The 26,692-nt window shown below is 38.1% G+C and overlaps 1 protein-coding gene and 1 non-coding gene across 4 annotated transcripts in view; both read right to left on the bottom strand.

Annotated features, from left to right (window-relative positions):
* Window positions 1–1,449: 1,449 nt before the first annotated feature.
* The window catches only part of PANK3 (pantothenate kinase 3), a 31,495-nt gene continuing 6,252 nt past the window's right edge, over window positions 1,450–26,692 (bottom strand). Inside the window, exons 2-7 of one of the 3 annotated variants that reach the window (XM_003404878.4) lie at window positions 20,364–20,716; window positions 19,347–19,600; window positions 16,868–17,044; window positions 15,505–15,628; window positions 13,368–13,493; window positions 1,450–12,359 (exon numbers count right to left, since the gene is read on the bottom strand). In XM_003404878.4, coding sequence (XP_003404926.1) covers window positions 12,309–12,359; window positions 13,368–13,493; window positions 15,505–15,628; window positions 16,868–17,044; window positions 19,347–19,600; window positions 20,364–20,716 — 1,085 coding nt within the window. In that variant the 3' untranslated portion in view covers window positions 1,450–12,308. The remainder of the gene's footprint in view (window positions 12,360–13,367; window positions 13,494–15,504; window positions 15,629–16,867; window positions 17,045–19,346; window positions 19,601–20,363; window positions 20,717–26,692) is intronic. The other 2 variants (XM_023551327.2, XM_023551321.2) reach the window with 2 other exon arrangements.
* LOC111751842 (U6 spliceosomal RNA) lies at window positions 5,294–5,401 on the bottom strand. The gene has a single exon (XR_002786907.1). It is a non-coding gene; the product is annotated as a U6 spliceosomal RNA (small nuclear RNA).

Genomic DNA, 26,692 nt, shown 5'->3' on the forward strand with positions numbered 1-26,692 from the left:
GAACCAACCCCCGAGTGTCTCTGAGGAAAGAGCATCCCTGTTCCCTAGAGCATGCAGGTGGGTGGGTTCTGCAGAGGGACCACGGGCACCCAAAGTTTTTGGTTGTAAGGACTGGGAGGTACCAGTTACCTTTGGACCCCTGTCACGGGTGGCTGGGTGATCTGGCTGGAGCTACCAGTCCTTAGGTCCCTGATGTGGGTAGGTGAGGACCTTGTTTAATACACAAAGCAATGTCAAACATCCAACACCCACCTCTCCACCACACAGCTGAAATGGTTGGAGTCTGCCAACAAGGGCCTATTCTCCCAAAATAGGCCCACACAGGTCCATGCAGAAGGGAAAGGTGCTCTAAGTCCACGGACCATTTATGCCTGGACAGGAGCTGCTTCTGTCCTGAGCTCCCCCAGTTAGTGGAGCTGGCAAATTATCTTTTCCCTTAAATGCAAATTTTTTCCTTCCCCGAGGCCTGGAGGATGGCTCTACGTGCTCAACAGTGCCTATCTCAGGCCCAGGGAATTCATCCGCTGAAGCTGGTTTGCAGGTGTGGGGACGCGTTAAAATATACGCAAGTACTTAGCTTTTGGAAACCCTGGTGGTGTAGTGGTTAAGTGCTGTTGCTGCTAAGCAAAAGGTCAGCAGTTTGAATCCGCCAGGTGCTCCTTGGAAGCTCTACGGGGCAGTTCTACTCTGTCCTATAGGGTCGCTACAGGGTCACTATGAGTTGGAATCCACTCGACAGCAGTGGGTTTTTTGGTTTTTACTTAGCTTTTGCAGAGACCGCCATTCTCCTCAGGTTCTGGAGATGTGAGTAGGCTGTGCGGCTGGCTGCTTCTCCCTGAGGAAACTTCGGCCTAACGCTAGTACCAGCCCACCACCGCAGCCGCTCCCAGAATAGCGCCTGAGGGCTCCCCGTGATTCAGGTCCGGTAACTCCTCTCCGCGTCTGAAAGGTCTCTTCCTCCCCCTGCCCCTCAGTTCATTTTCTAAGCTTGCCTTTGAAGATCAGGGCTCCCAGCTTGGCACAAATATACTCGTTTCACTTGTTTTTTGGGGTCTTTGTTGTAGAGAGGGCTCGCTGGAAGTGTCTGTCTATTCCACCATCTTGGCTCCACCTCCTTCTGTCTATGTTTTTCTTGATATTTTGTTTGCTTGACCCAACAAGAATTGAATGAGGTGTTGAAATCTTCCTTTTAGTTGTTACTTCAACTTTCACTTTATTTCCTGGCTACTTTATTAATTGCATATGTATTTTAAGTTATGTCTTCTTGATTAAATTGGATTATCTATGATTATGTGATAATCTCTATTCCTAATGACAACATTTGTCTTCAGATTTATTTTGCTTCTCTTAATACAGTTGCACAGGTCTTCTTTAGGTTAGCGTTTGTCTGATCTTTTTCTACCCTTTTACTTTCAAACTGTCTAGGTGCTTTTACTTTGGTCATATCTATTATAAAAGCCCCCCCTTTTTTTTTTTTTAACTTTCAAACCGAATCAAACAGTCTTTTTAATAGGCAAATTTAGTCCATTTGTATTTATTTGTGGAAATATTTCCACTTGTTGCTCTGACTTTTCTAGTTTACATTTGTCCTGCTTTTTCTTTCTTTTTTTAAAATAATTTTTATTGTACTTTAAGTGAAAGTTTACAAATCAAGTCAGTCTGTCACATATAAGCTTATATACACCTTACTCCATACTCCCACTTACTCTCGCCCTAATGAGTCAGCCTGCTCCCTCTTTCCAGTGTCTCCTTTCGTGACCGTTTTGCCAGTTTCTAACCCTCTCTACCTTCCTATCTCCCCTCCAGACAGGAGATGCCAACACAGTCTCGTGTCCACCTGATACAAGTAGCTCACTCCTCATCAGCATCTCCAACCCATTGTCCAGTCCATTCCATGTCTGATGAGTTGTCTTTGGCAATGGTTCCTATCCCGGGCCAACAAGAAGGTTTGGGGACCATGACCGCCGGGATTCTTCTAATCTCAGCCATACCATTAATCTGGTCTTTTTATGAGAATTTGGGGTCTACATCCCACTGATCTCCTGCTCCCTCAGGGGTTCTCTGTTGTGTTCCCTGTCAGGGCAGTCATTGGTTGTGGCCGGGCACCATCTAGTTCTTCTGGTCTCAGGATGATGTAAGTCTCTAGTTCATGTGGCCCTTTCTGTCTCTTGGGCTTATAATTATCTTGTGACCTTGGTGTTCTTTATTCTCCTTTGATCCAGGTGGGTTGAGACCAATTGATGCATCTTAGATGGCCGCTTGTTAGCATTCAAGACCCCAGACGCCACATTTCAAAGTGGGATGCAGAATGTTTTCTTAATAGAATTTATTTTGCCAATTGACTTAGAAGTCCCCTTAAACCATGGTCCCCAAACCCCCGCCCTTGCTCCACTGACCTTCGAAGCATTCAGTTTATCCAGAAAACTTCTTTGCTTTTGGTCCAGTCCAGCTGAGCTGATCTTCCCTGTATTGAGTATTGTTCTTCCCTTCACCTAAAGCAGTTCTTATCTACCATTTAATCAGTAAATAACCTTCTCCCACCCTCCCTCTTTCCCCCTCTCGTAACCACAAAAGAATGTGTTCTCCTCAGTTTAAACTGTTTCTCAGATCTTATAATAGTGGTCTTATACAATATTTGTCCTTTTGCCTCTGACTAATTTCACTCAGCATAATGCCTTCCAGGTTCCTCCATGTTATGAAATGTTTCACAGATTCATCACTGTTCTTTATCGATGCGTAGTATTCCATTGTGTGAATATACCATAATTTATTTATCCATTCATCCATTGATGGACACCTTGGCTGCTTCCAGCTTTTTGCTATCGTAAGCAGTGCTACAATAAACATGGGTGTGCATATATCTGTTCATGTATAGGCTCTTATTTCTCTAGGGTATATTCCGAGGAGTGAGATTTCTGGGTTGTATGGTAGTTCTATTGCTAACTTTTTAAGGAAACACCAGATAGATTTCCAAAGTGGTTGTACCACTTTACATTCCCACCAGCAGTGTATAAGAGTTCCAATCTCTCCGCAACCTCTCCAACATTATTTTGTGTTTTTTGGATTAATGCCAGCCTTGTTGGAGATGGAATCTCATCGTAGTTTTAATTTGCATTTCTCTAATGGCTAATGATCGAGAGCATTTTCTCATGTATCTGTTAGCTGCCTGAATATCTTCTTTAGTGAAGTGCATTTTCATACCCTTTGCCCAATTTTTAATTGGGTTGTCTTTTTGTGGTTGGGTTTTAACAGAATCATTTAGAGATCAGGCGCTTTAGAGTCAGAGATGTCATAGCTGAAAATTTTTTCCCAATCTGTAGGTGGTCTTTTTACTCTTTTGGTGAAGTCTTTAGATGAGCATAGGTGTTTGATTTTTAGGAGCTCCCAGTTATCTGGTTTCTCTTCGTCATTTTTAGTAATGTTTTGTATTCTGTTTATGCCTTGTATTAGGGCTCCTAAGGTTGTCCCTATTTTTTCTTCCATGATCTTTATCGTTTTAGTCTTTATGTTTAGGTCTTTGATCCACTTGGAGTTAGTTTTTGTGCATGGTGTGAGGTATGGGTCCTGTTTCATTCTTTTGCAAATGGATATCCAGTTATGCCAGCACCATTTGTTAAAAAGACTATCTTTTCCCCAATTAACTAACACTGGGCCTTTGTCAAATATCAGCTGCTCATATGTGGATGGATTTATATCTTGGCTCTCAATTCTGTTCCAGTGGTCTATGTGTCTGTTGTTGTACCAGTACCAGGCTGTTTTGACTACTGTGGCTGTATAATAGGTTCTGAAATCAGGTAGAGTGAGGCCTCCCACTTTCTTCTTCTTTTTCAGTATTGCTTTGCTTATCCGAGGCTTCTCTCCCTTCCATATGAAGTTGGTGATTTGTTTCTCTATCACCTTAAAAAATGACATTGGAATTTGGATCGGAAGTGCATTGTATGTATAGATGGCTTTTGGTAGAATAGACATTTTTACTATGTTAAGCCTTCCTATCCATGAGCAAGGTATGTTTTTCCACTTAAGTATGTCCTTTTTAATTTCTTGTAGTAGAGCTTTGTAGTTTTGTTTGTATAGGTCTTTTACATCTTTGGTAAGATTTATTCCTAAGTATTTTATCTCCTTGGGGGCTACTGTGAATGGTATTGATTTGGTTATTTCCTCTTCGGTGTTCTTTTTGTTGATGTAGAGGAACCCAAGTGATTTTTGTATGTTTATCTTATAACCTGAGACTGCCAAACTCTTCTATTAGTTTCAGTAGTTTTCTGGAAGATTCCTTAGGGTTTTCTGTGTATAAGATCATGTCATCTGCAAATAGAGATAATTTTACTTCCTCTTTGCCAATCCGGATGCCCTTTATTTCTTTGTCTAGCCTAATTGCTCTGGCTAGGACTTCTAGCACAATGTTGAATACGAGCGGTGATAAAGGGCATTCTTGTCTGGTTCCCGTTCTCAAGGAAATGCTTTCAGGCTCTCTCCATTTAGAGTGATGTTGGCTGTTGGCTTTGCATAAAAAAAAAAAAGTGTGTTTTTTTTTTTTTTTTATAGATGCCCTTTATTATGTTGAGGAATTTTCCTTCAATTCCTATTTTGCTGAGAGTTTTTATCATGAATGGGTGTTGGACGTTGTCAAATGCCTTTTCTGCATCAATTGATAAGATCATGTGGTTTTTGTCTTTTGTTTTATTTATATGGTGGGTTACATTAATGGTTTTTCTAATATTAAACCAGCCTTGCATACCTGGTATAAATCCCACTTGGTCATGGTGAATTATTTTTTTGATATGTTGTTGAATTCTACTGGCTAGAATTTTGTTTAGGATTTTTGCACTTATGTTCATGAGGGATATAGGTCTGTAATTTTCTTTTTTTGTGATATCTTTACCTGGTTTTGGTATCAGGGAGATGGTGGCTTCATAGAATGAGTTAGGTAGTATTCCGTCATTTTCTATACTTTGAAATACCTTTAGTAGTAGTGGTGTTAACTCTTCTCTGAAAGTTTGGTAGAACTCTGCAGTATAGCCATCTGGGCAGGGCTTTTTTTTGTTGGGAGTTTTTTGATTACCGTTTCAATCTTTTTTTGTTGTTATGGGTCTATTTAGTTGTTCTACTTCTGATTGTGTTAGTTTAGGTAGGTAGTGTTTTTCCAGGAATTCATCCATTTCTTCTAGGTTTGCAAATTTGTTAGAGTACAATTTTTTGTAATAATCTGATAGGATTCTTTTAATTTCCATTCAAAGATTGTTTTTTTATGTAAATCTTTTTTCCATGAGTTTTTGTAGTAGTGGTCTCATACAAAAATATGCAACGCTTCACAAATTTGCATGTCATTCTTGCACAGGGGCCATGCTAATCTTCTCTGTAGCATTCCAATTTTTAGTAAATATGCTGCCGAAGCGAGCACTGCCAAATAACTTTAGATGTAGAAACATTAACTTTGTTTGCTCAATAAATGCACCGATTGGAACAAAACATGAAACACAGACATTTTGCTTTCAAAATTTACATAGCTCTGTGCATAGAAGCTAATACAATCCACCCCCCCTTCTCCTGAATAAGTTTATTTTGAATGAAAGCCTTAAAAAAATAAGATTCTTAAGATGGCAGACACAAGTCCCTGATGTGGGTGATAACATGGATTTTCAATTATTTCTGTACCCTTGAATTTTTGCTCTTCAGTACGTATTTCCAATTGCCTGCAATACGTCTGACACCTGGAGATCTACACTACACTGAAAATCTGTCATTTCCACAGTAAACTCATCGTTTCTTTTCTTAGCCCCATCTCATACTTTAGCCATCCTAGTTTCTATTTTGAGTCCTGGTGGCATAATGGAAACCCTGGTGGTGTAGTGATTAAGAGCTACAGCTGCTAACCAAAAGGTGGCCAGTTCGATTCCACCAGGCACTCCTTGGAAACCCTATGGGCCAGTTCTACTCTGCCCTATAGGGTCACTGAGTCAGAATCGACTCCATGTAAACAGTTTGGTTTTTTTTTGGTTGGTGGCATAATGGGTAAGCACTTGGCTGCTAACCGAAAATGTTGCTGGTCCGAACCCACCAGTGGTTATCTGCTCCTGTAAAGATTACAGCCTAAGAAACCCTATGGGGGCAGTTCTACTCTTACATGTGGTCACTGAGTCAAAATCAACTGGACAGCACACAACAGTTCCTATGTACTTCACATGGTAGTCAAATTCCTAACCTTAAACGCCTGGAGTCTAAACAATCAAATAGATAATTTGAAAATGCAGAGGTCAAATTTCTAACTTTTTCTTGTGGGGGGGTCTTTTTCAGATTTAATAAACATTGTACAGAAATCCATATTACCCACTGCTTAAGGACAAATGAATCCAAACTAGAATTAACTCATTTTCATGTACGTATTTATTTCAACTGCTCACACATGGACATATTATGATTTTTGTTATGATTTGTATTTTTCTGTACTAAATTTTCAGCAAAAAGTTTTTTACTTTAAAAAATATACATTATATTGTACTTTAGATGAAGGCTGCAGACCAGTTTCTCATTAAACAATACACATACTGTTTTGTGACGCTGGTTGCCAACCCTATGTCAACCCTCTCCCCTTCTTGGCCTTGGGTTCCCCATTACCAGCTTTCCTATCTCCTGCCTTCTCATCCTTGCCCCTGGGCCATTTAGTCTTGTTTTATGGGCCTTTTCAATTTTTGCTGAAGGGTGAACCTCAGGAATGACTTCATTACTGAGCTATAAAAGGGTGTCCAGGGGTGTGTTTTTAAAGCAGTTCATACCTAATGTTTTTTATTCAAGTTTAAAATTCATAGGAAGTGTTGGTGTTTTTACGGAGGGGGAAAAAGAAGTTCTGGTTTAGAGGAAACATGTATAAAATCAGCCTTCCCAAACTGCCTACCACACCTGCGCTAGCATCTCTCCTGTGGAGAACGTCTAAGAATCTGTAAGAGCCACTCTGTTGTAGACATTCACTTCCTGTTAAAAAAAAAATTAGGATATATTTAATATGGCCTCATTTCAAGGAAAAGAAATTGTTTTCACATCTTAATGACTCTGAGGAAGTCTTCAATTTTGGGAGTTTGCAGCTCTGAGAACTAACATTTGTGCTTTCTAATGCGGGGGAGTGGAAGGTGGGGACAATTATAATCACTTCTATTTTGTAAAGGTGGACTAGCAATTAGGACACTTTTTCTGTAACTCATTCAGCAAGTATTTACTCTGTGCCAGGCACTGGGGACACAGAGGTAAAAACTTCCACTAAGTCCTTGCTCTTATTGAACTTATATTCTATTACAGTTAGGTTCAGCTAAAACTACACAATCTTACATTTAATCACAATAGAAAAGCAGGAGTATTATACAAAATAAAAAAAATGAAAAGACACACATAGTAAACAATTTAGAGAATTTATTTGGAAAGTAGGAAAAAGCCTGGTTCTAATATTCATTTAGAATACAAACAAAACTAGAAAAAACTAAACCAGAGTAAAGAAGGCAGAGTACTGAAGTTGGTTTAATGGCCATACAATACAAACAAGCAAATAAAACCCAAGTTTCTTTCATGCAAGTAAGCATTAAGGAAAAGGGTACCGGAATGTTTATGGAACAGGCCGCAACAAGTATTTTAAAAATTTACATAAGAAACTGTACATAAATGAAAAAATAAATTAGGCAATTTACAAAAAATGTTTAATAGTTTACATTAGGCTATAACTTATTTTATTATGAATAAAATTTGTAGCACATATACATTTTTACAACAGATTCAGTGTTAGAAGAATTCAGACATGACAAAGCTCAGACTTAACAAAAACAATGTAATCAACAGAATAAGGCAACTAAACTGAAGTGGTTTGTATAAGCAAAATTAACACCAAGATTAAAGGACTTTTCTAGGCCGGGACATATAAAACATCTAGGTATGATTCGGTTGATAAATGGGCAGAATTAAGACCAATGCCATTCAATTTCAGTTAGTCAAAAGTTTTACTGTAGTTCAAATAAAAAGCACACAATGTTAAAAAAAAAAAAAAAGAAAAACTATTTTAACATCACTCGCATTCTAACTTCAACAATTATTTTTGGGAAAAGTAGGATATTCATTTTGTGGCAAATTTCAACATGGCTTAACACCTGCAACAACTACTGACTGCAGCAGGTACAATGCTATTTGCATTTTCTATGCACTTTACAAATTATGTAAAAACTGAAATGTTCCTTGATTGGTACAGTAAGTACTGCTGTATATGAAATATGTTGAGAAGTAGCAAAAACATTATTTGTAACATCGGAGATTGAATTTAGTTGCATATTTATTCAAATTAAAAACCTTAATTTTTCACTTCACTCATTCCTTTGAAAAATACATTCCTCCTTAGTTTTTTAAACATAAAATTCGTAGCATTTGCAGTAAAAGAAAAGACTAAAATAAAATCTACAAGAGAACACAAAAACAACCTGGGACTATTGGGGCCAGAATTTTAAAGTTTTTTTCCCCCTAAAAAAATAAAAACCATTTTCCCCCAAACACATCATTCGGCACTAACGGTGGCACTTGAAAAGCCCCAGCACCAGCTCACTGGTCCGTTTGCTGTCATTAGTAGTTAGGAATGTCAAACACGTGTCCATCTGATTACCCAGACAGTCCTAATGATAAAAGTACTGAGCCTTCAACACTTAATGTGGATATGTCTGTAACCGATGGTATTTCAACTCACTTGCAGGTAATTAAACTCTTGTTTTAAATTTTGCTGAGTTGTGTTTGACAACAGCAACAAATAATTCCAGCATAGATTTATTCCACGTTTGTACTTACAATAATCTGAAATAAAAACAGCTTAAAGGAAAGGGCTACAAAAAATACATAGACCTGATTTTCAAATGCCTAGTGGAATGTTTTTTTGTACAGTGAAAAACTTGTTATAATAATGCCCATGATTTTAGCATAAACACAGTAAAAATTCCAGACACTTTTATAAAGTTACTGAACACTAAGATGTGTTTGTGTACACACACGTAAAACCTTCATATTAAGATTCATCTACTTGACAATAACAACATTATGAGAGAAGTAATTGCTATCCACTCTATTGGTTTGGTGAGAATCCAAAATCTAGTACCTATTAACACATACAAATAAAAATTATGTAGTAATTATAAAAATGCTACATAAGCACTAAACTGTAAAATATGACCTCAAATATCTGAACAAACTGTTTCAGTTATCCCAAATACTGCCACGAATAAAACAACTGTCTTTTCTTGGGATAATACGAGTTATTTCCCATTTTAACAAAACATCTTAGAGCTAGAACAGACCTCAAGAGTTTCAGTTTAATTCTCTCATTCTACAAATGAATTAATGTTTAGGGAAATGAGAACAGTGACAGTGCGATGTCTAATGCAACATCAAATTATGACCTCATGTCTACCGCATAACCCAAGACACGGACTGCTAAGTTTTAAGAAACCACTTTAACTTTCTGCAAGTGAAAATTACTAAATTTAAATGTGGCAGAAAAGTTACAATGAATTCACTTTTCATGCCACCATTATTTTTAATGACCTACTTATACATTTTAAAGTTAAAACTATTCAGTCCTCTTGGGTCTTTACTGATTATTACTTGGCTCAGTATAAAATAAGACAGCTACTGTCCCAAATATTGAAAACAGGCAGCAATACAGAAAAGCACATTATTTTCTGAGTTCATCTGATGATAGGGCTTTGAATAATAACGCTGAAGAAATAAAGCTGTATGAATCCCTTTTGTGTTAGAATAAAACACACTAAAATAAACACTTTAATATGCATACTTACTGGGAAATAGAACAGTACTGACATTCATGGCAAAACATCTTAAATAATGTCATTATTACAAAAGGCAGTATGTTTCTGGTATTTTGTTTACAAATACCACAAAACATTAAGTCAAATCAAAATACTATATATACTCATTTTCCTGGTCATTATCCTTTCAGTTCTTACATAGCTTTTAAAGAAGAATTTTTAAACTACATTCTCAAATTCAAGAGAGTAAAAAGCATAAAGTGCATGACAGAAAAAAAAAATAGAAAAAAATTTTGTGTGTAAAAGCAGAGTGGTTATAAAGGACATCTGGAACTATTGCCTGGGTAGGTCTCCCACACAAGAACACAACCTTAAAAATCAAGGCAAGATGCGACAGACTACTCTTTAAAAGGCAAGAGCACCACAGGACAAGAAGACCTCCACTTAAAGCTGCGTCATTCTGCTTCAGAAATGGACTGAGTGTTTCAGGAACTGGTACTCACAATATAGCGATCACATCTGCATTCCAGAAGTCTTTATGGACTTTTTGGCAAAAATATTTGAGCCTCTTGGAGGACTTTCAATAATTATGTATATAATTGGAAATGGCGTTGGCTTTTCCTAAACTAAAGAAAGTAAGCCTATTTCTCATCTATTTAATTTAGAGTAGCTGAGTAAGGGACACCCATATCAACGGGCAAGTATGTCTACTAATACTTTGGTCTTTGGGGAATAAAACAGACTAAAACTGTCTGGGTGTAGGAATACAAGTCATCAGTTTTATAAAGAAGAGAAAAAGATTCTTAGAAACTGCCAGGATGTGTCCTCAGCAATTTTACTGCCTAATCAGTATCAATGGGAAGTGATACATAAACTTTATTTAAAACAATGGCATTCTGACTGAACTATCTAGTTGCTACAACAGAAACATTAAACCAAGGAGAAGGAAGTCACTGAGGTTTTAAATCGGCTACTGATTAACACGAATTCTAAATTCTAAAAAATTACCTCTACATACTTTCCCCTCTAAACACTCACTCTCGTTATCTGTATGTTCATGTCTTTAGATAAAGAAAACTGTTTTAAGTATTTGAGCATGATTTTGGAAAAGTACACAGAGAAATCTCTACCAAGCACCTCAGGTTTACCGAAAATTGCTCTCAATTGTGCACACTTGAGCAAAATTATGGCCCACAGAAACACAATATATTTCTTCACATAAACAATTTTTAAACTCTTCAAAATCCATCCAGATTTACTGGTAATTTATGGAGGTAACTTTTTTCCCCAAGTCTTTCTACTTCCAAAACCATGAGAAGCAGACCCCAACAACCTCACTGAACTATGGAACCTCCAAACTATTAACTGTTCAAAGTAAAAATCTGAAAACCTTTAAAACATTATAAAAAATAATGATTTCAAAATAGAGCATATTTTCCAAGGCAAGTGGATTTACACATTTTGGAACGGTAATGCTTTTATTACCAGAATGCGCGAAAACATTGATCCTTTCATAATTCTGCGATACTGCCTGACACCCACAAAGTTTCAAAACAACTCATCATTCAGATTTCCATACCATTCTTTCAGAATAAATGATTCTGTTGCTGCAGTTCATAGCAGAATAAAGTCTTTAGCTTTGACGGTTCAGAAGGAACGACTAAGTTTGGGCCTGAGGTAATAATCTGGTATAGAAAGAGCACTAACTCTGATACACTCAGGCCATAAGAGAACAGTCCTAGGGCCTATTACACAGACTTCCAAACAAGTAATGAAGTCTCCAAATTCAAAACATTTTTAAATGTATCGATTAGTTATAACTAATAGAATACAGAAAGTGCAGTATCACCAAATATGTGCATTTTCTAGATTTATTTTAAAAGTTAGGTTAAAATTTAATAATAATTGCAAAAGGTTATACTTCGGGGGAAAGATCATGTAAACATGCTTTCTGGGAGGAGATATGTTAGAAAAACTGTAAGAATGAATAATTAATATTGCCTTGATATTTCTAAAATCACATAAAAATGATCATATTTGATTGACTTTCAGTAATTTTTGATACTGGGTATATTACAGTTGCTCACTAATAACCAAAATGCACATAAAACAGACTTGTAACAAATATTCAGAATTATTTTCATAAGCTAAACTTTTTTAAACATTTCTGAGATTTGAAGATTCTGTGTGTGAGCAGACAGTGCTGCAATGCTGGCTACATAAAATAGAAAAACCTTTTTCAGAGGAAGCTCAATAATCAGAGGCTGTATTGCATTTAAGGATTTAAGCACTGGCTATATACAGAGGGGAAAGCACTTCAACTAGGGATACGTGACATGTGCCGGAGTTCTCTCCTTTACTGTATTATGGCAACATTCAGCAGCTTAGCGCTTTGACATTTAAAAACCAACAGGAATAGTGCTAATCTCTATCCTTTGGTTCCCAGTGACAAACAATGCAGTAATAATGCCTCTGGTTTTCAGTTCCTCTTGGGTGACATTTATTAGCAGAGAGAAACCTGACGCTTTAGCTGAAATTTGGCAGTCCGAGAAGTGCACCAACTGCTCCAAAGTATCCCTGTAAAATTTGTAAACAAGTGTTAATGTAGTGCAGCTTTTAAACCAGTATACGGTATTAACTACTATGAAAAACACACATTTATATATTATTTGTTCAAGAATATTTATTGGGAAATTTAATGCATTAGCTATTCTAATTTAAATTTTTTGAGTAAAATTATATACACCTTTAAAACAAGCACTTTAAGTGAGGCTTTTACATAATAAAGTGTCCAGGGCTATTATAACACTGTGCTTCCCTTTCCCATTTACTCAATAAACTAACTTCCTTCGGCTCTACCTGACACAGACGAAGCATACCACATGGAACTGCTCAAGAGTACACCATTCTGACTCAGACAGCGACAACAGGACAATGAGACACCAAGCTTACAGGAGTAGAGCAAACACTTCGAACCTGTGTTATTAACCTTTGGTAATATCTACTTGACTCTGGCTGTAAACAAAATGATTCAAGTTCAAAAGTATGTGCGCAAGCATTATTTGAACTAATATTTGCTCAGACCAGAATTTAACTGGATGTAGCAAATGAATAGAAAAAAAAAAAAAAAATCTGGAAGAATAAATTCCAAAATTCTAACGATGGTTACTTCTGGAAGTGGGGGTAAGGCTGTAATGGAAGGAATTAAGAACACTTTATTTGCTAAATTATCTAATTTTTAAACTTTTCTGATCTCAGGGAATTAAAAAACAAAGAAAGAAACAAAAGAAAAACAATTCAACAAAGCAAAACCTTAACCATGAAGAGGAACAGCAGTCTCAGTATCTGAGCAACTCACAGACCTGATACTGTTCTCGATGTTTGAAGTGAAAAACCATGAAATTCTCATCTCAAGGGGGTGCCTACCAGGTTACCGTAATACTCCCCTCCCCAACTCTAATGGAAGTGAGGGAGTCAATATACTACTTAGGTAAACAATTTTATGAAGTAAGAAGCAATTATTAAATTTTCATATAAAAAGTATGCTGTTACTGAAATTCACAAAACATCATTTTCCCATCATACCTCATGCTCTAGAAACAATGCTTTCAGTTGACCTTTTGACCAATAATCCAGTGCATATGCCAAGAGTTTCATTGAGAGAGTATTGACACGTAAAAAGTTTCCAACAAAGACAACTCTGTTTATTTTCTAAAAGAATGAAGTGACATAAAAAAGAATGAAAATTTTACAATAAAGTTTGCAGAATCTTTATCTAAAAATGTGAACTACTACATCCCTACTTATATGCCTACTATATTTCTGGCACATGGCTCAATAATGCTGAATATTTAAAAATCAGTTCTAGAAAGACCCTGGGCAAATCATTTTTGGTTGAGACTTGTTCTTTAAAATGGCCAAAGAGTCCATTTAACAAAATAATTTGGAGACACATTATTGATGAGATTAAAGGAGTCAAATCAAGGAAAAGTAAAGTGTATATGATAAAATGAGCTGTAAATCTGGCCAGTACATTGCAATGGCATGTTCAGTGAGACACAACTATAGAATCTACATAGAACTGGGAAGTAGCTAGCACTGACTCACAAGGCAGCATGTGCATCAGACCCCAGGGTCACAGGCATTCTATGTCCCGGCATGGCTCATCAAGCCACTTTCTCTGCTAAGATTCCGTACTCACTCATTTGGTTTCCTAGGTGCCTCTATGATCAGGAAATCCTTAAAGGAGGGAACTAGTGTTTCAATCTCTAGAAAACCTATTCCTACCCTCACAATACACCAACTTTTGAGTATAAATTTTTGCACAAGTTTGGATAATGTAAACCAAGGACCTTGGTAATTACCAATTGGCCAGTGAAAATCTAGACCTAGAGAGCTAAGAACAAAGGTCCCGGATTACTGCTAACCACAAAAATAAATTATTCCCCAAATCTAAGTCAAAAGGCCTGCTAAGTGGTTCTGTCAACCAATTTTTCGCACTGTTACTGAAAAACTTAACGTAAAATTTTAGATTTAAACATAAAATAATTCAGAAGATAAATCAGGACCTTTGCAGTTTTTTCTCTTTTCCCAAATATCTGTGTATGCATGATTCTCTCGCCTCCCTCTTTACCCAAGGGTCAGATCCTCAATGAGGCCTTCCTTAACCGCTCTACTTACTTGGCAGTCTGTCCTCTGCAACTCCCTGCCCTACTCTCTATTCTCTTTATCCCATCTGATCCTCTTTTTAAAAAATATCATTTATCATCTAATGACATAATAATCCACTTATTACGTCACTAATAAATGACTGTAAACTCCACAAAGTCCAGGGATCTTTGTATTCCAAGTACCTGGAACAATGGCTGGTGCACACAAACCAAAAACCAAACCCAACTCACAGCGACCATACAGGACAGAGTAGACTGCCTCATATGGTTTCCAAATCCAGAATTTTTACGGAAGCAGATGGCCACTTTTCCTCAGAGTGGCTGGTGGATTAGAACCGCCAGCCTTTCAGGTAGCAGCTGAGTGCTTAATCGCTATGCCACCAGCGCCCCCAGTACTCTATAAATACTTATTCATTTTAAGTATTTAGTATTTACAAAATTATGCTTACAATGGACCAATACATTTATCTTACATGAAGGTAGAATTTTATATATATATACATATATATTCTCTTCCAAATAAAAAACCCAACATGGTACCTCTTGCAATATAAACTGTTCACAGTTTTCTTTAAGAAAACATCATTCAAATTTCTTGTGAAGAACAAGTCTCAATGCCTTCATAGCCCTGTACAATGCTGCTTGATCCATATGCAACAAGGCAGCACTGTAAAGAAGCCGAGGGCAGTAAGAAAAATTCCAAGTATTTCACTAATCAAATGCAACATTAATCGCAAAAAAAAAAAAAAGGTTTAAATGAGTAGTTACCTTAAAATAACTCGTGCTTAGAAAAAAAAGGATTTTTCTATCCTCAAGAGATTTAAGGCTATGTATCTCTGAATAAGTGTAAAATGTAAATATCTCTACGTCCTATTCCCAACCTGAATTACACTGCCATTTTAAAGAAAATGTAACAAGGTATATAACATACATACTTATTCGTCACGGGATTTTAATGGAGTAAGAGGGCTCAATCCTAGAGGCCTCCTTAAGGAACATGAAGTCTGACAGGATGTATATAAAATTCATGTTTATCATGTAATTTTTTTTACCTCATTGACTGCACACATCCGTGCCACAGAACCAATGTTATTGGTGATAGTAACTAAAGTAGCTCTTGCCAGATCTTCTTTACTAACAGATTCTCGCTTGTCCTTATAAATCATATTTCCAAAACTGCAGAGAAATGGAAAACAAAAATCAAACCTGCTGTTAACCAGCAACATTCCATACACTAAACCTGTTGCTGTCGAGTCGATTCTGACTCATAGCGACCCTATAAGACAGAATAGAACTGCTTCATAGAGTTTCCAAGGAGCGCCTGGTGGATTTGAACTGCTGACCTGTTGGTTAGCAGCCGTAGCTCTTAACCACTACGCCACCAGGGTTTCCTTTCATACATTAGCAGACATATAATCCTGGATATTTTTCTAAAATTAGGGCCGAAAGAATAAAAACGAACAAGGGTAAAATCAAAACAAACTAACAAAAATCTACACAAGGAACAAGTAAACCAAAAAACCCAAACTTGTTGCCACTGAGTTAGTTGATTCTGACTCTTAGCAACCCTACAAGACAGAGTAGAACTGCCCCATAGGGTTTCCAAGGAGCAGCTGGTGGATTCAAACTGCCAACTAGCCGTAGCTCTTAAGCGCTGCACCACCAGGGCTCCGTTAAAAAGAGGTATTTATAGATATGGAATAATTTCTAAAATATGCTGGTTGAAAAGTATATAAACCCAACCCAGTGCCGCTGAGTCGACTCCGACTCATAGCGACGCTACAGGACAGAGTAGAACTGCCCAACAGAATTTCCAAGGAGCGCCTGGCAGATCTGAACTACCGACCGTTTGGTTAGCAGTAGCACTTAACCACTACACCTCCAGGGTTTATACAGTATGCTATGTAATGGTATATTAAGTACGCTACCTTTTGTTTACGAGGGGGCTAATAAGAATATCCATTTGTAGTTGCGTAAAGAAACAATGAAGGATATTCAAGGATGAATAAAAATGGCGCACCTTTAAGGGGCACTCAGGGTAAAACCAAAACCAAATCCATTGCCATCAAGCTGATTCTAACTCACAGCGACCCTGTTGGAACTGCCCCAGAGGGTTTCCAAGACTGAAATATTTATGGAAGCAGACTGCTATCTCTTTCCCAAGGACCAGCTTGTGGGTTCAAACTGCCAACCTCTTGGTTCATGTTTGACAGCTTAACCATTGTGCCATGAGGGGTCCTTACACTCAGGGTAGACATCTTAATGAACGGTACACTTGATTTTTAAATTATATGAATGTTTAAAACTACCTGTAACCTAAACTAAGGGTAAGAAAATCCTTTTACAATTGCCTGATATGTTGCTCTCCAACAACTAAATAAACAACTTGAACCAGAACATAAATGTTAACCTTACCTAGATGCCACAGCCCAACCCGGCAGGCCAAATCTTTCATAATCTCCTCCATAAATATCACGGACCAGCTTGTCTGCTTGGGTGCTGTCACCTTTGGATGCCATTTCAAGAGCCTCTTCAAAACTTTCACAGCCAGTCAATAAGCTACATAAACCTAAAAAGGTACCTCCTCCAAGGCTAAAGAAAATAAAGAAACCTGATGAGTTACATCTACATACTGTATTCATTCTCCAAAGTAAAGCAGTTGCGTATTTAACATTTATTAAACATAGAATGAACACATTACTAAGAGCTGAAATGCTAACATTATGAAGTAAAAACTTGTCAGGTCTAAGGACAACCCAAACAAATAAACCACTTAGCGGAAGTGACATGAGGACAGGAGGGTATCTTCTATACCTTCCAAAGCCTTCACAGAAGAAGTTATGCTTTATCCAACCAAACTCATTGCTATTGATTCCAACTCTCAGCAGCCCTACAGCACAGAGCAGAACTGTTCCATATGGTTTCCAAGGAGCAGGTGGTGGATTCAAATTGCTGACCTTTTGGATACCAGCTGAGCTCTTAACCATTACTCCACCAGAGCTCCTTTCTCACTGTATCTATTTGCAGATCATGTTATATTATCACTGAAATGATTTCAACTGTCAGGCCAAGTAAATAAACTTTTCACAAAACCATTTTAGTGGTTAAGAGCTACGGCTGCTAACCAAAAGGTCCACAGTTTGAATCCACCAGGTGCTCCTTGGAAACCCAATGAGGCAGTTCTACTCTATCATATAGGGTCGCTACGAGTCAGAATCGACTTGACGGCAATGGGTTTAAAAACAAAAGCTTTGCTCTCTAGTCTCATCTTAATTTCTAACAGGTTCTATCCCTAAACCTGTTTAGCTGACACACTTAACTTCTGTCTTTTAAAATCAGCTGAGGTAGGTAGTGCTTGCTCCTCTAATTCTTTGGCACAGAAAATTCCAATGGAGATACACTTTTAACTTCCATAGAAATAAAATACTGATTACATTTAAGTATAATTTAAGCAAGAGTACTATTTTAAAACTAAAATTAGTTTTTTCACGAGTCAATCTAAAGTATCCCATAATCTTTCTTCCTCCGTTAAATAAACAGGAGTCTCCACCTCCTCTTAAACGTCAATAAAGCACTTCATTTCACATTCATATTCAATTTTTTTGTGGTATTTAGAGCATTAATGCTGTCCCATAAAAAAATCACATTAATAAATTAATCCCTTAAGCATTCATTACAATGCCGCCCAACAATGCCAACTAAATGTCAATCTATTCAGCACGTCGTGAGGTTTACGCTTGAATACATCTACAAAAAAGGGAACAATGGGGGAAAATGGAAAATGTTTAAAAATATATATATATAAAGCAGACGCTATACAATTTTGCCACCACTCATCTGTCAGTTTGTGGTACCGTGGTGGCTTGTGTGTTGCTGTGATGCTAGAAAGCTATGCCACCAGTATTTCAAATACCAGGAGGGCCACCCACGGTGGACAAGTTTCAGCAGAGCTTCCAGACTAAGACAGAAAGGTTTGCATGTACTTTCAAAAATTAGCCGATGAAAAATGATAACTGGTGAGGAATGAACTTCTTGGATCAAGCAGACACGAGACTGTGTGTCGCTCCGGTCTGGAGGGGAGATGAGAAGACAGAGGGGGACAGAAGCTGGATGAATGGATACGGAAATACAAGGTGGAGAGAAGGAATGTGCTGTCTCACTGGGGAGGGGGACAACTAGGAGTATACAGCAAGGTGTATATAATTTTTTGTATGAGGGACTGACTTGATTTATAAACTTTCATTTAAAGCACACACACAAAAAAATAGCCAATGAAGACCTCATGGATCACAACAGAACACTGTCCGACTCGCCTGCTTTGGACACGTCATCAGGAGGGATCAACTGCTGGAGGACATGTTTAGTAAATGAGAGAACCAGTGAGAGTGGGCAAGACGCTTGGTGAGATGAATTGGCCCAACAGCCTTAATAACGGACTTGAACACGTCAGTGATGGTGAAAAGGAGGCAGTACTGGGCAACGTTTTGTCCTGTTGTACGCAGGTCACCATGAGCTGGCACCGATGCCACAGGCAGCTATCTATATGTCTGTCTGTACAGCTTTGGAATCAAAAGGACACTGTCTCTTACAAGAAAATGCTCTTTGGTTAAAGACTGGAAATTACTGGAATAACTCCAGATAAAAATTCGCTCTCACCACTCTGGAAATTTTGATGCTGATAATGACCAATGATAAATATTTAATGATTATAGTTTAGGTGGCTGCTTACACATACCTTATAAAATGACAATACCTGCAACATTTTAACCTTACAATTTTTCTGTTGCCCAAATACATGTTATTTTCCTGGTGAGGCTGGCATTGATATATTGATTTCACAGCTTCTGTGTAGAAAATAATCTGAATGCTGCAATAAGATGAAAAAGGTTACTACCTTGTTCCAGTCACTCGCTTATAGTTGTCTTTGGAATGGACTGCTAAAACACTGACTCCCGAACCAATGTTCACTACCAGTAGTGGGTAGGGATCATCCAGGTTAAAAGGCATCTTCTGGCATCGCTCAGGTTCTGAGGCATTAGCAAAATAATAGCACTCTGCCTGTCCATTGAAACTGACAGAGTCTATATACAGCAAGCCTTTTACAAGGCAGTCAAGTTCATCCAGTTTGTGCAGGTGGAGGTTTCCAATCTGTTAAAAAAAAAAATTTTAAATCATGCTTTCTTGTGGTAAAATATATGTAACAAAATATTTGCCATTTAAACCATTTTAAGTGTACAGTTCAGCAGCAGTAATTACATTCAAGGTATTATACAATCATCACCACTATCTATTTCTAAAATCTTTTCATCACACTAAACAGAAAGTGTGTACCCATTAAGCAATAACTCTTCCATTTTCCCTTTGCTCCAGCCCCTGGTAGTCTCTATTATTCACGGTCCCCCTGCCATAACCACAACACCCACTTTGAGCTAGAAACATGGTAAGGCTGATGGTGTAGAACCAGGGACAAAGGGATAACAGGGATTTTCATTCAGTTATCTACTAACCAAGACTGTGGCTTCAGCTGGAGCTGGGGGAGATGACTATTTGGTTAATAAAAACATGCAACCGTGAAAATAATTCAAGTCCCATTATGTGACAATGGGCATAGTACACCAAATTCATTGAAGCTACCTTTTTATTGTAGCTTTGTAGCACAGTCTTAGGCTTAGCAGGTTTTACCAAATATTCTATATCATGATTTAATTCATGATCCAAAATTTGGGCAATTTTGATCATCCTATAAAAAAATAAATGAAATAAAAAATTAGTCATGAATTCTACCATGTCTGTATCATTGGGGGGGAACTGACGATCTAAGGAACTTGACAGACGAAAGCCTAGTCTCATATTTCAAAACTGAACAAAATGCGTATCAGTGTTCAGTTTTAACTAAGTAACAGATACCTACTGTGCGAAAATCTTCTTCGAACTTGTAAGCACCACCTCCTGTAGCACATAGCACCGTGTGTAATGTTGAGAATTTTTTATCTCTTCCCATTTGGATAAAAGTAGGCAGGTCGTGGGTCGGAAATCTGATAAAGTGCAAATTCCCTCTTCGGCCAAAAAGTGTTAAATCCTTTAGTTCCAGGTGTACATCGCGAATGCCAGTGGATCCATATGCTACATTAGAAGTCAAATATTTCCGGATACTTTTTAAGCTCTCAACTTCTTCTTGTTCTTCCTCTGCTGTGATATCAATAGGTTCAAAATATGAGAGCTTTACTAGAGTTCCCCCAATATCCATGCCAAACCATGGGAAAGCTGTGGGTATAAAAAAATATATATGTATTAATTTCAGAAATGCAAATTAGGAACTAGTTTAATTCGCCGCACACTTCATTGATCCTGAATCATTCATTCAATAAAACTCATAGAAAATCTTCTATTTACCACTCACTTTTTTTTCTTCAAAGTGTTATATTTTTTCTACAAGCCCATAACAGAGTGCTTAGGGCTGGCAAAAGGTCTTTTAATTCCTGATCTGGTAGGCATCCCTTTTCATTTATTAAATACTTATCATGTAATCCAGGTAACAGAATTTGGAAGTTTTCTTTCAATACACAGGTCATCACCTAGTGCTTGAAAATGTTTTTTAAAAGATTTTAATATAATAAAATTGGCTTATAATCACTTCAAGTAACCCAAGGGACAAGTACTTCCTTTAAAAAATTTTCTTTTCTTTGCCCATTAAGCACATTAGGTTTCTTTGGTACAACTGGTTAATATAATTAAACATTAATAACCCTGAAGGTAAGTCTACTGAGACAAGCACATTCTAGCCGGCAGTAAGGTGTGGTGGAATGACTGGGTTTGGCATTTGGTGTTCTCAGTAGGCCATATGACTGGAAAAGTCATCAACATTTCTTAGTTTCCTCAATTCCCTTCAGTAAATAACTGACATCTTCTCTACTCACGAGCCCTGGTGGCACAGCAGTTAAGAGCTCAGACTGCTAACCAAGAGGTCAGCAGTTCGAATCCACCAGCTGCTCTTTGGAAACTCTATGGGGCAGTTCCACTCTATCCTATAGGGTCGCTCTGAGTCAGAATTGACTCCACAGTAATGGGTTTGGGTTTTGTGGTTTTACCCCAGTGGCACAGTGGTTAAGAGCTTGGCTGCTAATCAAAAAGTCAGGTTTTCGAATCTACCAGCCGCTCCTTGGAAACCCTATGGGACAGTTCTGCTCTATTCTATAGGGTCCCTATGAGGCAAGGGAACTGCCCCCAGGGAAGTGTCTAAGAAATTTCCTGCCCTCCAGGAGAGCTCAATCTTGTTATGAGTGGATTCCAGAGCAGAATTACTCTATAGGATTTTCAAGGGTGTGATTTTTCCACCAGGCCTGTTTTCTGAGGCACCTCTGGGTGGTTTCAAACTACCAACCTCTGTTTAGCGCTGAACTACGCCACCCAGGGACTTGTAGGGGAATATAAATACAAATACATACAAAATGCAATAGGTGAAATATAAGTGTACGCAAAGCACAGAATCTGTAGAGAACTGCTAAACTCGGTGCCTATCATGACTAAGGGAATTCTAAGCAAAAAGCAGCCTATCCAAAAGCAAAGAGTCTTAAGTCAGTGGTTTAGGGAACAAACTAGGAAAAGAAGTGAGGCTGAAGTAGGCATGAGCTGTATCACACAGGGCCTTGCATTCTCGGCTAAGAAGCTTAGACTTGAACTTGCAGGCACCAGAGCACTGCTGATATTCCGAGCAGGAGTGGCACAGTCATAGCTACGAATTAGAAAGATGACTCTGGAGTACAAGAGATGCTTAGATTTGCCTGTAAAGTAAGGGTAAAGTGTACTAAATCTTGTATTTTTAAAATACAAATTTCTGAGTGCTTAGCTGCTAACCAAAAGGTGAGCAGTTCGAACCCACCAGCTGCTCTACGAGAGAAAGATGTGGCAGTCTGCTTCTGTAAAGATTTACAGCCTTGGAAACCCTATGGGGGCAGCTCTACTCTGTCCTGTAGGGTTGTTATGAGTCGGAATCGACAGTTTGTGAGCTTTCACCTCAGAGGTAGTGGACAATAACCATTAAGAAAGGTGAGGAATCTATTTGGGAAAAAAATCCAGGTGATTCTTCTACGGCTAGATGTAGATGGCATTTGAGAATCACTGGGTTAGGTCACTTTTTGGGGGGTTAGGTCATCTCTAAGACTCCTTCATCCTATGACATTAAGTTCCACAATGTTATTTCCTGTTTACTGGTCTTACTCTCCCTATGGATACAAGACAGTATTTTACCATCATTCCCAAGGCTGAGGGAAAAAAATATTCTATTATTATGAGTTACAAATATTCTTAGTGTGAAGCATCTAAGATACATTAATTGGTTCCAGCCCACCTGAAGCAAAGGAGCATGAAGAACACCAAAGACACAAGGAAAATTACGAGCCATGAGACAGAAAAGGCCACATAAACCAGAAAGACTCCATCAGCCCAAGACTAGAAGAACTAGGTGGTGCCCAGCTACCATCAATGACCACCCTGTCAGGGAATAAAAGAGAGTCCCCGACAGAGCAGGAGAAAAATGGGGTGCAGAACCCAAACTCTAGTGAAAAGACCGGACTTAACTGTCTGACTGAAACTAGAGGGACCCTGGAAGACCTGGCTCCCGGACTCTGTTAGTCCAGAACTGAAGCCATTCCCAAAGCCAACTCTTCAGACAAATATTAGACTGGACTATAGGACATAAAATGATATTCATGAAGAGAGTGCTTCTTATTAGCTCAGCTAGATACATGAAACTAAATGGGCAGCTCCTGTCCGGATGTGAAATGAGAAGGTAAAAGGACCAGAGCTGGTTGAATGGACGCTGGAAATTCGGTGCGGAAAGGAGAAGTGTGCTGTCATTTTATAGGAAGAGCAACTAGGTCACATAACAGCATGTTATACATTTTGGTATAAGAAACTAACTTGAACTGTAAACTTTCACCTAAAGCACAAAAAAATGCAAAAAAAATTCCACATTTTACTTATTTGATAAGTACCTGCGTACCAACAGAAGATGGGAAACATGATTCAATGAGAAAAGACGCTATACATTTCTCCATTTTAGAATTTAACATTTACTAAAATTAGTAAATGATTTTGAATATAGAAAAAGAGTGATTCTCATTCTCTTCTTCTAGAGAGATAGCTCATTTGCTTTTATATCTGAAACCCTAACTGCCGATCCAGGTCTACATTAAAGACAACCCTAGTGAAAAACGAAACAAAACAAACTTGTTTAAAAAAAGTAAAATGATTTAAAGGGGCTCTGGTGGTACAATGGTTAAGTGCTTGGCTACTGACGGAAAGGTCGGTGGTTTGAACCCACCAGTGGCTCTGCAGGAGAAAAGGCCTGGAGATCTGCCCGTCAAGATTTCAGCCTAAGAAACCCTACTGGAGCAGTTCTACAATCATACAGGGCTGCTCTGAGTTGGAATCGACTGAATGACCAACAACATCAGAGGCAGCAAGACTTCGAACATACACTATGCTTTGAGCCCTGGTGGCACAGTGGTTAAGTTCTGGGTTGCTAACCAAAAGTTTGAACCCATCGGCTGCTCTGTGGGAGAGAAATCTGGCAGTGTGCTTCTGTAAAAGGTTACAGCCTTGGAAACCCTATGGGGCAGTTCTACTCTGTCTTACAGGGTTGCTATGAGTTAGAATTCACTCAACAGCAGTAAGTTTTTTTGGAATCTTTACAGAAGCAGACTGTTTTTTTTTTTTTTTTTTTTATTTACAGACTGGTATAACAACTAAGATGCAGAAGAAACTGACTAAATTTTCTTAATCTTGTTGGGTGGCTTACAACAGAGGCCATCTCAAATAAGTAAGACATTCTTGAAATGAATGACAGGCCATTTGCAATTTTTAAGTTACAGAAGCTATACAATAATATACTCTTAGGTTAAAAAAATGTGGCACCACTAAATTTCACTGCTTAGTTCATGAAACCTAGAATTTCTCCTTTAAGAGACTCATGCAAAAGTTACTTATTACCCTTCCCTCCTTTGTTCAAATAAACAGTAGTAGCAAGCAGCAATACTAACAATTACAGAGGAGAAATTCACACCTAGAATGTTTGCTTAGTCAGATACTTACAAAAAGGAGGAACAGACAAATGACCCGATAAATCAAAAAGATTCCTTCAGAATTTTCCCAATCAGTTGGACAGATATGCGATTAGAATACCTTCCAATGGCACTAGATGAAACAAAGACAGCCTTACGATACTATTATTATCAAAATCTAATCTCCAATTTGATGGTAGCTTGGACCTATAAGAAGCCCTGCTGGCGTAGTGGTTAAGAGCTTGGCTGTTAGCCAAAAGGCTGGCAGTTCGAATCCACCAGCTACTTCTTGGAATCTCTATGGGGGCAGTTCTACTCTATTCTTATAGGGTCGCTATGAGTCAGAATTGGCTCGACAGCAATGGGTTTATGGTTTGAGTCTATAAGATTTCATGTGGCGGAAGGGTGGTGGAAATCACTATAGCCACATGAAATACTTTTGGGGAGAGAAAAATCTCTAACAAGGTACTAAGCCGCAGACTTATTAAGCAAAAACCTGTATTTCCCAAAATTCAAAACACATTAAGGACTCAATGTTTACAGTTTTTCTTACTGTGCCTCAGGTCAAACAGAGGCCAAGATACATATGCAAATAAAAATGTTACTCAGGGAGCAAACTGCAAAGCTAACGCAATTACCAGGTTCAAAGTTCTTGCCACTTTCATTTTCAGTCAGAAGCCTCTGCTCCTAGGATTACTGCCATTCTTGAAAGCAAAAATCCCAATTAACACTTACATGAACAATGCTAAATGTTTTACACAAAACCATCAAGTTTCAAGGGAACCTTACTGCCTAGGAAATTATTTCCTTTATAAAGATAAAAACACTACAGGAGATGGAACATCTACTTTTTCTAAAGCTATGCGTGCGCTCTAAGTTTCTGACCTCAAAGGTGTATCAACAGCCAGTTCCAAAATATTTGCTCTTGATGTGGCAGCACAAAGGCTAATTTCATCTGTATGTAATGGTGGTCTACCCCTCCACTGAATTAAAGTCTGGAATACGGAAGTGTTAAGTTTTACAGAATATTTTCCAAAGAAAGCAACTGTTTAGGTACAAATATAATTAAAGTGATAAAGAAAACAGACATAACCTTCCATTGCTGCTTTTTAAAAAAGGTTTCTCAGGCATGCTTATTTCTTTTCATGAAACCATTAACTAAGACCTATCTCAAAAAGAAACCTTCACACAAAAAGAAAAAAAAAAATCCTAAACAAAGCTATGTTATATTACAGTTATATATATACACACACACACAATAGAGGAAACCCTGGTGGTGTAGTGGTTAAGTGCTACAGCTGCTAACCACAGGGCTGGCAGTTCAAATCCACCAGGTGCTCCTTGGAAACTATGGGGCAGTTCTATTCTGTCCTACAGGGTCACTATGAGTCGGAATCGACTCGACAGCACTGGATTTTTGGTATATTAAATAGAACCAAATGAGTATTTATGAAATGTGCAAGGCATAAAAAACACAAACATCAACAACCAGGAATTCATCACCCATTTTAAGAAACAGAACATTACCATTAAATCTTAAACTTTTCCTTCACCTAAGAGGACATCCAAAAGCAGCCAACAAACATATGAAAAAAAGGTTTAACTAGCTATTAAACTCACAGTGACCTTACCGGACAGAGTAGGACTGCCCCATAAGGTTTCTAAGGAGCAGCTGGTGGATTCTAACTGCCAGACCTTTTGGTTAGCAGCCATAGCTCTTAACCACTACACCACCAGGGTTTCCTAGAGACCTAAAAATAATGACACGAACAGACATATGCCTACTTATGTTCACTGCTGTTTTAGTCACAATAGCAACACATACATACAACAGAATACCACACAACCATAAAGAACAGTGATGAGTTCAGGAAACTTAACATTGATGGACCTGGAACGCAGAATACTAAGTGAAATAAGTCAAGCATGTAAGGACAAATATTGTATGATTCCCCTTTTACAGGAAGAAAAATAAATGCAGAAACCAATGCTCATTGGTGGTTGGAGGGGGAGAGGGAAAGTATGCTTTAGACTGTAGAGACTAGTTATTTTTGGTGATAGGAAAAGCGGCACCAAATGTGGATGTAGTGAGCGCAGCACAACCAAAGTAAAAAGGGGCATTTGAGCACATACAGACGAATATAGGCAAATTGGTATACAGGTAGGTACAGGTTTGTAC

The sequence above is a fragment of the Loxodonta africana genome, chromosome 2 (assembly GCF_030014295.1).
Source record: "Loxodonta africana isolate mLoxAfr1 chromosome 2, mLoxAfr1.hap2, whole genome shotgun sequence".
Classification (NCBI taxonomy): Eukaryota; Metazoa; Chordata; class Mammalia; order Proboscidea; family Elephantidae; genus Loxodonta; species Loxodonta africana.